The 15,011-nt window shown below is 40.1% G+C and overlaps 2 protein-coding genes across 3 annotated transcripts in view; one reads left to right on the plus strand and one right to left on the minus strand.

Annotated features, from left to right (window-relative positions):
- STXBP3 (syntaxin binding protein 3) overlaps positions 1 to 2,375 on the minus strand; it is a 26,673-nt gene extending 24,298 nt beyond the window's left edge. Inside the window, exon 1 of one of the 2 annotated variants that reach the window (XM_075508209.1) lies at positions 2,215 to 2,375. In XM_075508209.1, the coding sequence (XP_075364324.1) occupies positions 2,215 to 2,257 (43 nt within the window). In that variant the 5' untranslated portion in view covers positions 2,258 to 2,375. Of the gene's footprint in view, positions 1 to 1,724; positions 1,763 to 2,214 lie in introns of those variants that run through there. The other variant, XM_075508211.1, reaches the window with a different exon arrangement.
- FNDC7 (fibronectin type III domain containing 7) lies at positions 2,159 to 13,972 on the plus strand. The gene is made up of 10 exons (XM_075508212.1): positions 2,159 to 3,441; positions 3,903 to 3,921; positions 5,002 to 5,259; positions 7,166 to 7,420; positions 8,137 to 8,397; positions 8,907 to 9,164; positions 10,659 to 10,917; positions 11,622 to 11,878; positions 12,302 to 12,556; positions 13,490 to 13,972. The coding sequence occupies exons 1-10, from the start codon at positions 3,379 to 3,381 to the stop codon at positions 13,750 to 13,752; spliced, it is 2,148 nt and encodes a 715-aa protein (XP_075364327.1). The 5' UTR covers positions 2,159 to 3,378; the 3' UTR covers positions 13,753 to 13,972.
- The last annotated feature ends 1,039 nt before the right edge of the window (positions 13,973 to 15,011 follow it).

Below are 15,011 nucleotides of genomic sequence, written 5' to 3' on the forward strand. Positions count from 1 at the left end.
CAAAGTGCCAGACAATGTCTAAGACTTAGTTCATCAATTTTCATTGTTGTTGTAGTCTTGGAAAGACAAAAGTAACTATTTATCTAACAAAGCATTCTTTTCAGAAGAAGGTCCCTTTTCAGAAAGTTTACAATATAAATGTGTTATTATTCACACCACTTCACCATCACTCTAATCTTTCTTCCCCATGGTCTTGTCTGCATTGGCAACGCCATTTTCAAAAGTCCTTATACGCCCTAATGATGCACTAGCACTTTGATCAGGTCTAAGTCTTTTATAGAAAGACCTCAGGACAAATCCATTGCTTTACAGCCAAACGCACAAATAACTTAACAGAGCAAGACAGGACAAGCAAAGCAGCAAAAGTAGGGATTTTTAAAGGTCAAGTTTTAAACAAAGGCATCTAACTCATGCGAGCAGGGTACAGATGTCAGCAATCAAGGACTGAACACCACAGGAACAGTTCGCTTTCCTCTTTCTCCCCTTTTTCTATTTTCTCTTCCAGTGACACAAGCAAGCGGACTGGAGCTTGCAGGTGGGAGCAGAGGAGGAAAACGCAGACAAGAAGGCAGCAGGACCTTCCCATTTCAGTGACAGTCACTAGACAGGCTGAGCTGCTCATGGAGTCACAACCTCAGTACAATTAAGTCCGGCACAAGGTGGCTGCTAATGCTTCTCCCCAAAGGTCTCACAGTACCTGTAATACTATTAGCCCTTCTACTCCACCAAGACATGGAGTAGTTACAACTTCATTTTCTGCACCAAACACCAGCAGAACCTGTTCCTAAACATGGCAATAAAACCTTGCAGTTCTGTCCTGGTTTCGGCTGGGATAGAGTTAATTTTCTTCCTCAGCTCAGTCGGTAGAGCATGGGATTCTAGAGCATGGGTAGAGCCCCACATTGGGCACCACAAAGGACTGTCGTGGTTTAGCTTCAGTTGGCAACTAAGCAGCACACAGCTGCTCACTCACCCTCCACCCCTGGTGGGATGGGGAGAGAATTAGAAGGGCAAAAGTAAGAAAACTTGTGGGTTGAGATAAGAACAGTTTAATAATTGAAAAAGATATAATAATAAATTCTAATGAAAAGGAAAACAGTAAGAGAGAGAGGAACAAAACCCAGGGAAAAAAAAACCCAAGTGATGCAACCACTCACCACCCACTGACTGATGCCCAGCCAGTCCCCGAGCAGCAATCGTTGCCCCCTGGCCAACTCCCCCCAGTTTATATACTGAGCATGACATCATATGGTATGGAATAGCCCTTTGGGCAGTTGGGGTCAGCTGTCCTGGCTGTGTCCCCTCCCAGCTTCTTGTGCACCTGGCAGAGCATGGGAAGCTGAAAAGTCCTTGACCAGTGTAAGCACTACTTAGGAACAACTAAAACCTCAGTGTGTTATCAATATTATTCTCATACTAAATCCCAAACACAGGCACTATACCAGCTACTAGGAAGAAAATTAACTCCATCCCAGCCGAAACCAGGACAAGTTCATTCATGAAAGTACCTGGGGACACCTTCTGCTTTTTCTTCTGAAAAGTGTGAAGCCCAACATAGAGCAGGCAGTGCCACTTTGTGACAGACAACCAGAGGGCCCCTTCTGAAGTCGGGAGCACTCTCCAAAATTGCCGTTTTGGAAGCAACAGGGATAGTCCTTGAAAAGCTGACTGCAGTTTAACCTCTTCAAGAGCTGGCATAGCTGGTTATATCCTGCATAGCTCACCTTTATCTCGCAATAAGGCAAAAACATTTCCATCCAGGTGCCATTACTGCAGGCACCTGCGACACCGCCGCAAGCCGGGGCGGCCGCCTCCCGCCACCCCGACGAGTCACTAGCTGAAACAGCCAGAGAAGAACAACCACCTCCAGCCTCTGCCGCACACCGGCTCCCCACAGAGCCGCCCGCGCCCAGCCCAACTCTCCCGGCGCCCGCGGCAGGCCTGACCGCCCGCCTCAGCTCCGACACGCAGCGCGGCTCCTAACTCGCCTCCAGCCGCGCCAGGAGGGACCGCGGCCCCAACCTCGGCGACCAGGGCACTCCCGACCCCAACACGCCGAGCTACGGGGAGGCGGCGCCTCAGGGGAGGCGGCGCCTCAGCGGCAGCGGCGAACGCTCCCGGCCGGCCCGCGCCGCCGCCCACCGAGCGGCCCCAGGCCGCTCCCAGCCTCGGGGGACAAGGGGAAGGGGGCGCAGAACGTAACGCCACACTCACTCTGCCACACCAAACTCTTCAGCCCCCGCACCGCCGGCGCCATCTTGCTTGCCAGCTCCAGCTCCACCTCACGCCGCTCCCTTCCGCTCCTCTGCCCAGCCCCGCCGCGCCCTCTTCAGAGGCGGCGGGCGGAGCTGGGCGGCCGTGGCGGAGTGCGCTGCCCGATCGTGGGGCGGGGCGCGGGGGGCTCCCGCCGGCTGTGCCAGCCCGTCAGGAGCCGTGTCAGCTGCAGGGCCCCCTTTCTCTGCGGTGATGGCGTCTGAAATTCCCGCTGGGATAGCGGCCGGTGACCAGGGCTCATACCTTGAGGAAGGAGCGTCCTGTTGCTTGTCAGAAGGTGAGCCCGGGACGCCTCCCGGGCCCCGAGGCCGGCTCCTTGTGCGGTGTGTGGAGCAGCCGGGGGGGCCGGCAGACCGCCTGGCCGGGGGAGCCTCCACGAAACCTGCCGTGGTCCCGGGTCCCCTGGGGGTGTAAAACTCCCCTCGCCACCGTGGATCCCTCATAAAAACGGTCCCCGGGTTCCCTGTTACATCCGTGTAAGCCACCGGAGAAAACACTATCAGTTCATAGAAAGATACCGTTTCTTGACGCTAAAATGGTCTGTCAGAAGTTATAGTTTGAAGACATAAAGGCCTGTTGTCAAAGGGGAACCAGCAGCTGGTATGAATACGAAGAAATGAGAGGAAACTTTCTCTTCCCACAACGCAAAGCATGAGGAAGAGTGGTTCCCAGTCGGTATGGCGGTGTTCCGTTCAAAGGGGAGTATGACAAGAGCATCATTCCTGACAGAAAAAAGATCCTTGTAAGTGGACAACAATGGCAATAGATAACAAGCTGAACAGCAAATTTCGAATTTACATCGGGCTTAATTATTTTATGAATCTTGTATAAGCAATACAGAAACTGCATCCTGTAACAGAAGGGAAAAAAATCCACCACCCACCTGCCTAAAAGTTCAAGGCTATGTCAGACTCGTTTCATCAAGGTTTTGGTAGCTGCTGGCAGGCTGTAGTCCAGCGGGGAGGAGGGCCTAACCTAATGCGACCTCCTCTCGTCCCAGGGAATAAACCTACAGTGACAGCACTGCTGCAAAATATTACTGGTCTCAGCAGGGATCGGCCTGAGCTCATCCCCATGTGAAGGCTGGAACAAAGTTCTGAGAACATGTGCCGTGCAAGAAGTAAATCATTAATATTTATTGGACTGCTTTTCAACTGCCTAGAAATGGTGAGTGCAACTCATTTTCCTTAGAACTATTTTCCAGAATGATATTGTACTCTTTGTAAAAGTAAACTAAAAGTTAGGGTAGAGACTCTGACACCCACTTCTACATTAATATTTTGTTACTATTACACTTTTGCAGTGTTTACTAGTGACTGAAAAATAAAATAATGTATTAGGACCCAAGGTCTTTCGAAGTCTGTCAACAACTGAAAACTGGATCGATAGGCAGATTCAGAGAGGAAAATGAAGAAGTAATATGTTCTGCACCCCTGTACCAAATCTCATTGGTTGCATAAACTTTCCGTGACTTAAAGAATCTCACAAATATATCATATCAGTAAAATGTGCTAAAAAATAGTATTTTAAGTTGTTGTTGTTGTTATTACTAACATTATTAGTTTTTTAATTTTCCAAATAAAATATTTCACTTTGTATTTCTAATTTTTTTACATCTTCCTTTTCAGATCTTTTCAGCTAACACAGGTAAATCTTCAAAATGGTATTTTGGTTTTGCCTGCTTATTTTTGAATGGGTCTGAAGAGACACCTGAAACACACACCTGTGTGATTTCTAATAAAACATTCTGTAATTTCTAGCAGCTTTATAAACAAAAATTGTTTTCAAGTTTGATTCAGCTTTAAAAAAAATTATGTTGATATCTTTATAAATTTTAAGCCTCATTTTTAGGAGTCCCAATTCTGTCAGACACTTGTGCAAAGATTCTGACAGGCCACTTATGCCTTGACACTAGCGTGAACCACGGAGAACACTCAGCTGGACAAATTGTGCTGTTCATTACCTACATAACTATGCTACAAATAGGATTCAAACTGTGCCATATTGGCACCCAATTAATTGTTGTATCTTTTAATAAAAAAAAAAAAAAAACAAGCCCCCAAAACCCAAAAAACACACCAGAAGAAGCATGATCTCCTAAGCACAAATATTTCCAATGTTTTACACATTTTGTATTTTCTTCAATCTCGTATTTTGCGCCTACAGCTCCTATTTCCTTAAATGTGAATACTGACTAGTGCAAAATATGAGGAATGCAAGATTACAAGAAATGCCTCAAAATTCATTCATTCTCTGGTGATAGTTCCTGCATATACTGCACTGTCAAGAGTCTTAAATGCTTAATCGTTGCAGATATGTTGTTGCAGTATCTGAACACTTACTTACTGTAGCATATTCTTTTCATGATTTGCAAAACAAGCATTTGATCCTATTCATGTGTGGAATAGTTGACATTGGTTGTATATCCACATATGGATTATACCCAGTATTTTTTAAAATAATTAGACTACAGCATATGGGGGTTTTAAGAAAAATAGCCATCATCAGAACATGATATTATGAGAGCAAGCAGCAGTTATTACAGTAATTAATGGATTACGAAAGTGAACAAGGGAAATAGCACTCCAAATTCAGTGGAATGCCTATCGTCTGAAAATTAGGTCACGTAGATGCTTGATAAGGCACTGAACAATCTTCTTGTCAAGACTTAACTAAATTCAGGAATGACTGAAATGGGGTTTTGATAATGATTTTTTTTTTTTTTAGGTTTCTCTATGTCTATATACAATGTGACATCACGAAGCATTTATCTCAGATGGCCCAAGTTTTCAGGAGCCTCTTCTTACAGAGTCACAGCTACAGCTGTGAATACTGTAGGCCATTCATTACTCGCTCATTTTAGTGATGTTACACTTAAAGGAACTCTAACTTCATTAATTCCGAATACTATTTATGCTATACAAGCAGAAGCTATTGACAAGAATAGAATTATTCTTGCAGAAACACAGATTATGCAGTCAACAGGTTAGTAAGAGAAACTTTGTGAAGTATAATTTCTATGGACTCTGTAGGTCTGGGTTTTTATCCTTGATGTTTCATTGTACTGGTAAGGAATAGCTGCCATTCCTGTTGAAGCCTTTTGCTAGTTCTCCTACTGAGTTCAATATTAGCATGATTAGCTCCTTTTCCCCTCTGCTTTTTTTTAACATATATGTTTCCCTGACCTGCTACACACAGCTTGCTCAGACTGCAGCTTTCCAAATCACCTACCCTTTCATTACAAATGCAGGTGTGAAGCTATATACGTTTTTAAGTACTGATGCTGATAAATGGTATTTTTGTTTCATTCATAAAAGGACTTGTAGCTTATAAGTCATTGATGGATATTGAAGAAGAATCTACATAAACAGAAGTGCTTTTTTATTTCATCACTGAAATGTAATTGAAAAAATATTCTGTTGAAATTCTGTTTTTAAAGTAGTTTAACTGATAATTTTTAGAAATAGCCATTATTTTTCCAGTAGAATTTGTTTCTTATAAAAGTAATTATTACAATAAAAATTGAAAATAATAAAGTAGCAGTGTTTATCCTGGTAAGTATGAAAAAACCTCTATTACTAGCTTAGTTATGGGAGAACAGATATTAATGATTAATGTTCTGTAACTTATTTCTGATATAAATCATGTGCTATATATTCTCTACTTGACTGTTAGGCAAGCAACTCCCTTAGACTTGCATAAGGATTTCCTGCTCAGAAATTTTTATGAATTGTTACTAAAGACAATATGTTAAAAAGAAAAAAAAATCATAGTGCAATAGCTTGCTCAAAGACCGCGAAAGACACACCTGCAACTGTTCTATAGGCATGGTCATACAGAATATATGTTACCATTTTTACAAATGGGGCAAAAGAGGGTGTCTGGCTATAGCTGAATAAGAAAATGCTTGGGACTAAGAGAGCAGACATAATGCTGAGGAGTTGTATAACCGTGTATAATACTTGCTAGGGTCTCTGAATTCCCAAATTAGCTGCCTTGCTATAAATAAATTTGCCTCAAGGCGCATACTTTCATCCCAAATACTTTTTCATTCCTTTCCTTAATTTTAGGTGGGATACACCTTCATTTTATCTTTTTTTCTCTTCTAGTGAGTTTTTTGCAGCCTTGCAGTATATGGACTTGCTTTACATATCCTGATTCTAGTCTGAAAATCCTGATTACTGAACATAAATTACTTGTGGTTAAGAAATACACCCTCTGTAGTTACTTTTGTGACTCCAGTACACAAGAGCTCTTTCTGAATGGCCTGCAGCATAGCATAATAGAAAAACATTTAATTGCAATATTTGATATGTTATGTTACTGTATATCTAAGTATAATTGCTCTGAGCAGGGGGTTGGATAAGATGACTTCCCATGGTCCCTTCCAAACTAAATTATTGTATGTTGCTCTGATATAGAAATGCCTATGATTCAGCATCCTATTTCAGACTGCTTTGTACAAACATCCACTTCTTTTTTGTCTATATTGCCTTGTGTATTGCTTTCTATAAACATAGTATAGAAATAGTATACTATAATATAAACATAGTATGCTTTCTATAAACAGTATAGTTAATTGGCTATAGAGCAAGACAAAAAAAAGAGACCTCTCAGTGCAACCTAGGTTAAATAATGGTCATTTTCAATAGTGATTTCAAGGGTACTAGAATATTTTTATTGAAAGATTAAAGTTGGTCTAGAATATCTCAAGACTCCATGTATTTTATTAATGTTCATTTAAACTTCCATTTAACTTAAATTTTAAACATTCATAGGAAGTGTAGGCCATTTGTCCCACAGTTTGTCTTTGTGAAATGTTCAGAGCACTTAGCATTTCACAGGGCTGAGTTCCCCAACTCCAGTCTGTCTATCGGTATTTCTGTTTTAGCTCCAGACATATCTGTTATTGACCAAGCTTATTCAAAACTTAGCAACAGTATCACAGTGGAATGGAGAGCGGTATCTGGGGCTACTAGTTTTCTGCTGACTGCACAAGATGCAGATTCCTTCATTGAAACTGTAGTTACAAATTCTCCAGGCACAGTGACAGGACTGAAACCTGCCACCCTGTACAGAATCACTGTCAGATCTATAAATTCAGGAGGAAAAAGCCAGCCTTCACCTTTCAGAAAAGCAAAAACAGGTGGACTTTCAAATTCTTATTCTTATTTCATATTATTATAATATAAAGCATTCATGCAAGCATCCTTTTTTTTTTATTTGAACAGAAAACAAACAGTATAGCCCAGTCATGTACCAGTACTGAATTATTATAATCTTGTATTTCAAATTGTATTGATGACGTTCTCCTTTCAGTTTTTGAGGACTAGAATTTAGCCATCTGACTTAATGACCAGGACAAGAGTCTGAATTAATGGTTTACTTTATGAGAGTATTGTAAGTTAAATGTTTAATAGGAAGTTTTACTAGAACTTGTGTGAATATATGTATTTTATTTTAACAAAATCAAATTTTATTTTAACAAAAGACATAACTTGAGGGAATGGAAGCAATGAAGAAACAACTAAAAGTATAAAATAATAAGACAATGTAAAACTTAGGGGACAGGAAATGCAGTATCTTCTTGGTGATTTTCATTCTTCTACACACTCAACCTTTCACGCTTAGTGTATGAGTTACATTCATTTTACAAAACCTGTAATATCATAATGGATGCACCAAATCGGTTTCCATATTTATTCTGTCAGTCTTGCATTCATTTATTTTTCTGGTTTTGTTGTCACTGAATTTGTCTCTTAGAGCTTGGTGATTGTTGTTTCTGTGCATTCATTTCAAATTTGGCCCTTTCAAACAGTATTACGGAAAACCAAAAGCTTAATTGGTGTTCTTTCTCAACAGTCCTGGCTGCTCCAATTTTGTTTGTCAGTTCTCTGAGTTGTGACTCCATTGCAGTGAGCTGGAAAGCTGCGTATATGGCAGCTGGATTCTCTGTGTCCCTCATGAGATCAGATGGTTTGGGCAGCATACTGAAGGAGAACACCACCAATACCTCCTTGATATTTACAAATCTAGATCCAGGAGCTCTCTATACTATCAAGGCATATGCCTGGAATGTCAATGGGGTACCTGGAGATGATTTCACATATAACCAAAAAACAAGTAAGAAATTTTCTTTTCTGAAACCAAGTAAGCATTACAAAAAAAAGAAATACCAGGAAGTATTTATGTGTATGTGTGATTGTGTTACGTTTTTCAAAGATACATTGGGTAGATTTTCAGATCATATAATTTTTACCCCATCTCAAAGTTCACGAAAGCTCAGATGACATGGCTATTTTTAATTAATATTACTGAGGCAAAGATACCATTAAACTACCACTAAAGTTGTCCCTAGGACAGGCCTGGGTAAGGATTACACAAGCTTAGACTGATTGGAGGATTTTTCTAACTGTGAGAAGCAAATATTCAAATACAACAAGGAGTTTCAACAGAAAGCTTTGTGACAGTGTACAACTAGAACTATTTCTTTAAAAAATTGTCACTTTAATATGAATGAGGGTAAGGTCTGCACCACAAAAATTATATTTAGTTTGCAAGTTATGAAAAAGATCATGTCTGTAGGCCATACGCTAGGTTGTATTTATGTATTCCAAACTGATGTACTGTAGGTCCTAATGCACCAGTGGATGTTCAAGTAGCTTTCAACAGTGGTGCTTTAAGAGCTATTGTTTCTTGGATGCCAACAGAAGGAGCTCTAACCTACAGTGTGACAGCCTCCAGTGGGCTCTTGAAACTGAAGTGTAACACATCTTCTGCCTCCTGCATGGTGCCATCACTCCAGCGCGGCTCTGAATATTATGTTTCTGTCACAGCATACAATGATGCTGGATCCAGTAAACCTACTGATGCAGTAAGCTTAAAAACTAGTATGTATCGTTGATCCTTATATAGCTTATGGCATTTTAACATACATTTCTTTAATTTCAAATGTAAATTAGTCCATTACAATTCACGAGTGGTTCTCAAATAGTTGTTTCTGCTTCTGAACTTTGTGCACCAACTGTGCCATATACCTTTCTATTTTGGGGATAATAGCCTAAACTTTCTTCATATTTCTGTGAGAAAAACTTGCAATGGTCTGGTTGGCTGAAGCAGTAAGCCTGCATTTTGCAAATACCAACCTTACTGGTTCAGCCAACCAAAAAAATGGTTGGCTGAACCAGTAAGCCTGCATTTCCTTCTTACCAGAAGTACGTGTCTAAAGTCAATTTTCCGAGTGTAAAACTAATGTAAGGAATAACAGATCTGTCCTACTGTGTCAGGTCTTTCACAAATAGATTGGGAGAAATCTGTAAGGAAATAGCATTAAGGACTGGCCCTAGGCTAAGGACTGTTCTAGGCTAAATCTAGTTGTTACTTAGAAAGGAGGTCAACAAAACCACATTCAGCTAAAGTAGCACCGCTAGACTAAATTAAGATACTGTCACAGACCATTCGGAGGTAGCAGCTTTGTCAGGACAAAAGGTTGCTCATTTCAGCTACTTAGCACCACTGCCATGTCAGAGGTTATTGCTTCCTGACCTGTTAGATGAACTGCCCATCTAAGCAAAACCTAAACCATTTTTGTTATTATGTGCTACCTTAAAGACAGAACATTATTTACTTATTTGATGTAACCTGCCTCATTCTGACTTCTCGTTGATATGAGATCATCTATGTGAGCAGCTCAGAGGTGGATCTAACAGGATGAGAGAGCCTTAAGCAAGAGACAACTTCGAAGCTGTGGGCTGTGATCTTCTCAGCCATTATTGCTTCAGCTAGATCATGTATATTCATTCTAATAGCAGCAAGCTAAACTTTTTGAACTAGAAAGAAAGTAAATGTTATTTAAGCAAAAGCCATGGAGTTTGCAGTTTAATGTGACATTTTGGGATGCCACCAGAAAGGAAACCTGAGCAAAGGACAGCTCTATTGAGACACAGCCAGCGAGTTTCATACCAATATATAAAGGGTTTTCACATAAAGGCTTTTGGATGCCAACTGCTATTCAAGCTAGTATTCTGATTGTCATCCAGAACTACTACTTGTGAGCACAGACTGTGCCAGTTCCTTTTGAAATACTGCTTGATGCCACTGTTTTTGTTCACAGGGGCTCCTTAAGCAGATCTTTCTGTAAAACGTGAAGGTAGCATCTATTTTGTTCTGTAAAAACCATACTCACTTTTCATCTAAATGTAAGTAGCATCCTCTGTAAAGGCAGATGAGTTGCTGTCTTCTTGAACAAGACAGAACAACTGTTCAAGCTGAGTAGAAAATTCTATATATTCCTGATTTTCCTTTATTCCCCAAAAGTATAACTTCAATAAAAATATTCTGATTACAATTCTTATTTTCTTTCTTTTTTTAAAGTTTTTTTTCAGTTCCTTGTGCACCGGTAAATATATCAATTGAAGAGGATGAACCTGGCCACTTGTTGGTATCGTGGTCTAGCGTCAATTTTGGTCATTATTATGTGGTTTTTGTGAAGAGTGATGATGGCTTGGAAGAGCACTGCAACACATCACATACTCAATGCCATTTCCAGTCAGACTGTGGCTTCACTTATTTCATTAGTGTCTTTGCATATAACAAGGCAGGGCAGAGTCCTTTAGGTGACGTATTCAATTACACTACTGGTAAGTAACAACGTATTCTTGCAAATTCATTTTGGATCCTTTAACTGTGCTTACGGTAGAGCTGATTGGATATTTTTATTGGAAGATAACGACTTAAGCTTCTATTTTTATACAATTTTTGGGCAAAAGACACAAAGGTTGGCAGAGAAAAAGAACCACTTCACATTGCAGCTGAATTTAACTGGTGTAATCAAGTGCAACAACATGCTCACAAACTTGAGAATAGTTTAACAATTCACAATCATCAGGCAAGGACATATGAAAAACACACAGTCCTGGCATAACATTTGAATTCTAGTCCTGTTTTGGTTTTTTTTCTATTGCCTTAGGAAGGGTGTACCAAAGTCTTAAACTTCGTCATAGAGAGTTTTCATATTTGGAAAATGAAAAAATAACGAGTTCAACGGGAAATTGTGAAGAACATAATTAGAGTTACTTAACCTCTAGATGCTTTGAAATTTTAAATCAAGGATACACATAATTCCTATGTCTTACCTATACATTAGAGTGCCCTCTATTGATTTGGAAGGAGGGGTACTGAATTTATTCAAGAAGTAAGTCTGGGGTTAATGGGACCGTTTGCACAATATCGGTCGCCTTTGGAAATTCAGGACGTGAAGCACATAGACAAAGGAAACAAGTCTCTTCGGCTTCGTGCCAGTTTTCAGTTCGCGTTCAGGTTTCCCTCTCCGCCTTCTCTGTTCCCAGCCCTTGTTGCCCCAGCGACTTCAGGGCCGTGCTCCTGTCCAGCGACGCGGTGCAGGTCACCTGGGCTCCTGTCCGCGGTGCTGAACTGTACGAAACGAGAGCTGTTGGCTGGAGCGGCGGGGCGCTCTGCAAGGACACCGCCACGGCCTGCACCTTGTCGGCTCTGCAGTGCAACACCCGGGACAATACCACGGTTTATTCTTTCAGTGAGGCCAGGGGCAGCAACACGTCGTGCGCATCTAAGTACGTGGCAACAGGTATTATGATCGTTCTTACTTTCCTTTAGCAGGCGAGATAGTTAGTTAGACACTGCAGCGATTCATGGATGAAAAGCATTACTGGAATGCTAAGTTACTGTAATTGATAAAAATTAAATAAAATACGGGAGGTCTTTAAAAATATACTGTAAGCAGGCACCTAAAAGCAGATTTGGATTGAAAGCTCTGAATGCTCCAAGTTTTTGAAAATCAGATTTACAATGCATCTCTGGTTTTGTATGCAAAATCCTTATGTTGTCAGTTCTGCCACGAGTTCCTAATTCTCACCAGGAGTAACCGTTTAAGGATCATAGACTTTTCCAAAGTAGTTTGTCAGTTCTAACTGGAAGTTAATTTTAATTTGTAACTTATATAGTATGCATAAACAATCTGTTTAAATACTGTTAATATGAAATATTTCAGCTCCCTGCAGTCCTGAAATTAAAAATATCTCAAAGGAGGCTCTTTCTGTAATCAGTGTGCACTGGCAATCTAACAATGAAGCAGCTACATATATTGTCACTGCTAGAGGAGAGGCTGGACTTTGGCATTGCGCAAGCTCTGGAAATTCTTGTACCCTAATTAATCTTCCCTGTGGATCTGCTTTATCTGCTAGTGCTATAGCAAGATCACCTGCAGGGCAGAGCTTACCAAGCTACAGCGTCCCTGTAAAGACAGGTATGTGGGAATTGTATATAGTGGAAAATATTTAGCAGCATAATATTAAAATAGTTCTATGTCTCTTTATATGTTTTTGCCTTTTTTTTTTCTTAATTACAATGTGTGCATATTATACTATCTATTGCTGGATGCCAGATGTCCTCTACTTTAATGTGTACGTATCTTTGTGTGCGTGAGAAGGAAGGATCACTTGGCACTTGCCTCGTACAGAGAAGCCTTAGTGCAACCAATTATCATCTGGCACAGCTAACTAAAATATAATAATGTAATTCACTAATGTAATGCATAGCTTCCACGTCAGCATTTTGACTTTTAATATTAGCGGGAGAGGCAATGAGGTGATGTCCATGTCAACAAATAAACAGTGTGAAGAACAGATTAAAGTACATCCTACCCACCATTCCTGCTATTAATTTGCTAGCAGAGTTTTGTCCTGTACCACTTACCCAGACAATCCCCAGGCACAGTTCAGAGATTAACGTATACCAGGATCTATTTTTAGCAGGCAGTTTGGCTGCAGTCATTTCACATTGTAGAGGAAGAGACTTTAAACAGAGAAAGAGCTGGACTGAGCTACATGACTTGAGGGGTAGAGATGGACCCTGCTTAATTAAACTACAGATGTATCATGATATTCTGATGACAAATTTTAGTAATTTTTAGTATCTTGGTGAACAATCATCTTATAATAATTCCAGGGTTATAACTCACTGTTATAGACAAATTGATCTTATATCGACATTCTGTTTATTAGAAGCTTGCCAAAATAGTCAAGTATTTTTCAGCATGCTAAAGTTTGCCTGAAAAGTATGCAAGTCTTCATTCCTTTGCTCTTGATCATGTACTATTCCAGTTGCAACCCCTCAAAAAACCTTCCGTTCTCCAAGTACAAAACAGAATTGACTTCTCTATTTTTTGTTCTTTTTTAAGCTCCTTGTTGCCCTAATGACCTGATACTAACTCAAGTGACAAAGTCTGTAACAAATATCAGCTGGTCTGTTGGGATGGGTGCACAGACATATGTAACAACACTGGAGTCTCCAAAAGGACAGGCAAAGTGTCACACTCTTCAAAACTACTGTCTCCTGGGATGCATCACATGTGGCACCAACTATACAGTATCTATGAAAGCGATCAGTGAAACGGGTTTGACATCCATTTGCACGTATCAAGGATATTCTTCCAGTATGTAAATTGTAAATGCAGTTAGGAAGAAAAAGACTCAATATACAACTTACTTTGTATAGTCTTCCTTTCATACAAATAGTGCAGCTGAAATTCAATACATAGTTAATACACTTGCAGTTCTCTCTTTTAAATAAATGCACTTCGGATTATTTTCACATAACATTTAAACCCTGTTCTTATAACTGCCATCAGGTGGCCATATAAAGAAATTTTGATAACACTGCTCCAGAACCATTTTTTAATTTAAATCATGCTAAAAAGGGAAAAATGCATAAAAAGGGAAAATAAAACTTATCTTTTATAGCCTCGCCATATCCCATTACAATTTAAACTAGGTTGCACTTCTGATTTTTATTAAAAAAAAAAAAATTGAAAAAAAATGTGTGGTTTACCTCAACCTATTTTACCTTATTTCTTCTGGGGTTTCAACAGGATAGTCTTGTGCTTTATTTGCCTATGTAAACTGCTAGAAAACTTCAAAAGCAGCCACTGAAACAAACATTTCTCAAGACAGTTGCTTTTCCATAACTGAAATTGTCTTAATTTCTGAATTCTTTTATAGTGATTTATAGAGGAAAGAGCAATGCAGAACAACATATCTAGATGGAAATTATGGTTCAGATAAGGAGGTAAGTTATAAGAGTTGTAATTCAGATTAGGATGTATTAATCAAACTTTTCCTGCTGCATAAGTCTTTGGGATTGGAGGGATAAGATTCACCAATCCTGTATATCCTAAATAGAACTGGTTTGTTAAAATCCATCATATTTACCTCAGAAACCTCATGTCGTCTTCTCCTACTATCAATACTGATTTGTCCTCTCCTCCATTTACAATAAAACCCTCTTTCACTTCATTAAGCTTTTTCTAATACTATCCTATAGTTCCCCAGAAAAGCTCTCAAAACCCAAACAGATCGAGATACTCTTCAGCATTCATTTACTTTCTCTCTCTGCTAGCTGAAATTGCTCATTCTCCTACAAAAGTACTGGCATTCTGGACTATTTACTGCCCTTGTCTCAAAAGGATGGCAAGAAGTCACCGCTGACTTTTTTTCCCCCCAAGGTTGATCATCTCCTCTTTGCTGCTGTTCTACAGCTATCCTGGATGTTAAGGTTGTTGATAATGCATTCTCCCTAAGTGCTCTTCTCAGTCTTTCTTTCCCTGAAGCTGGGAAGATGACATCTGTGCTTAACTGCAACATGAGGACTGGGAGGAGGGAAGCTGAACACCTAGCCATATCTGAGATCTAATCCAGGACATC

Source organism: Mycteria americana, chromosome 7 (assembly GCF_035582795.1).
Source record: "Mycteria americana isolate JAX WOST 10 ecotype Jacksonville Zoo and Gardens chromosome 7, USCA_MyAme_1.0, whole genome shotgun sequence".
NCBI lineage: Eukaryota > Metazoa > Chordata > Aves > Ciconiiformes > Ciconiidae > Mycteria > Mycteria americana.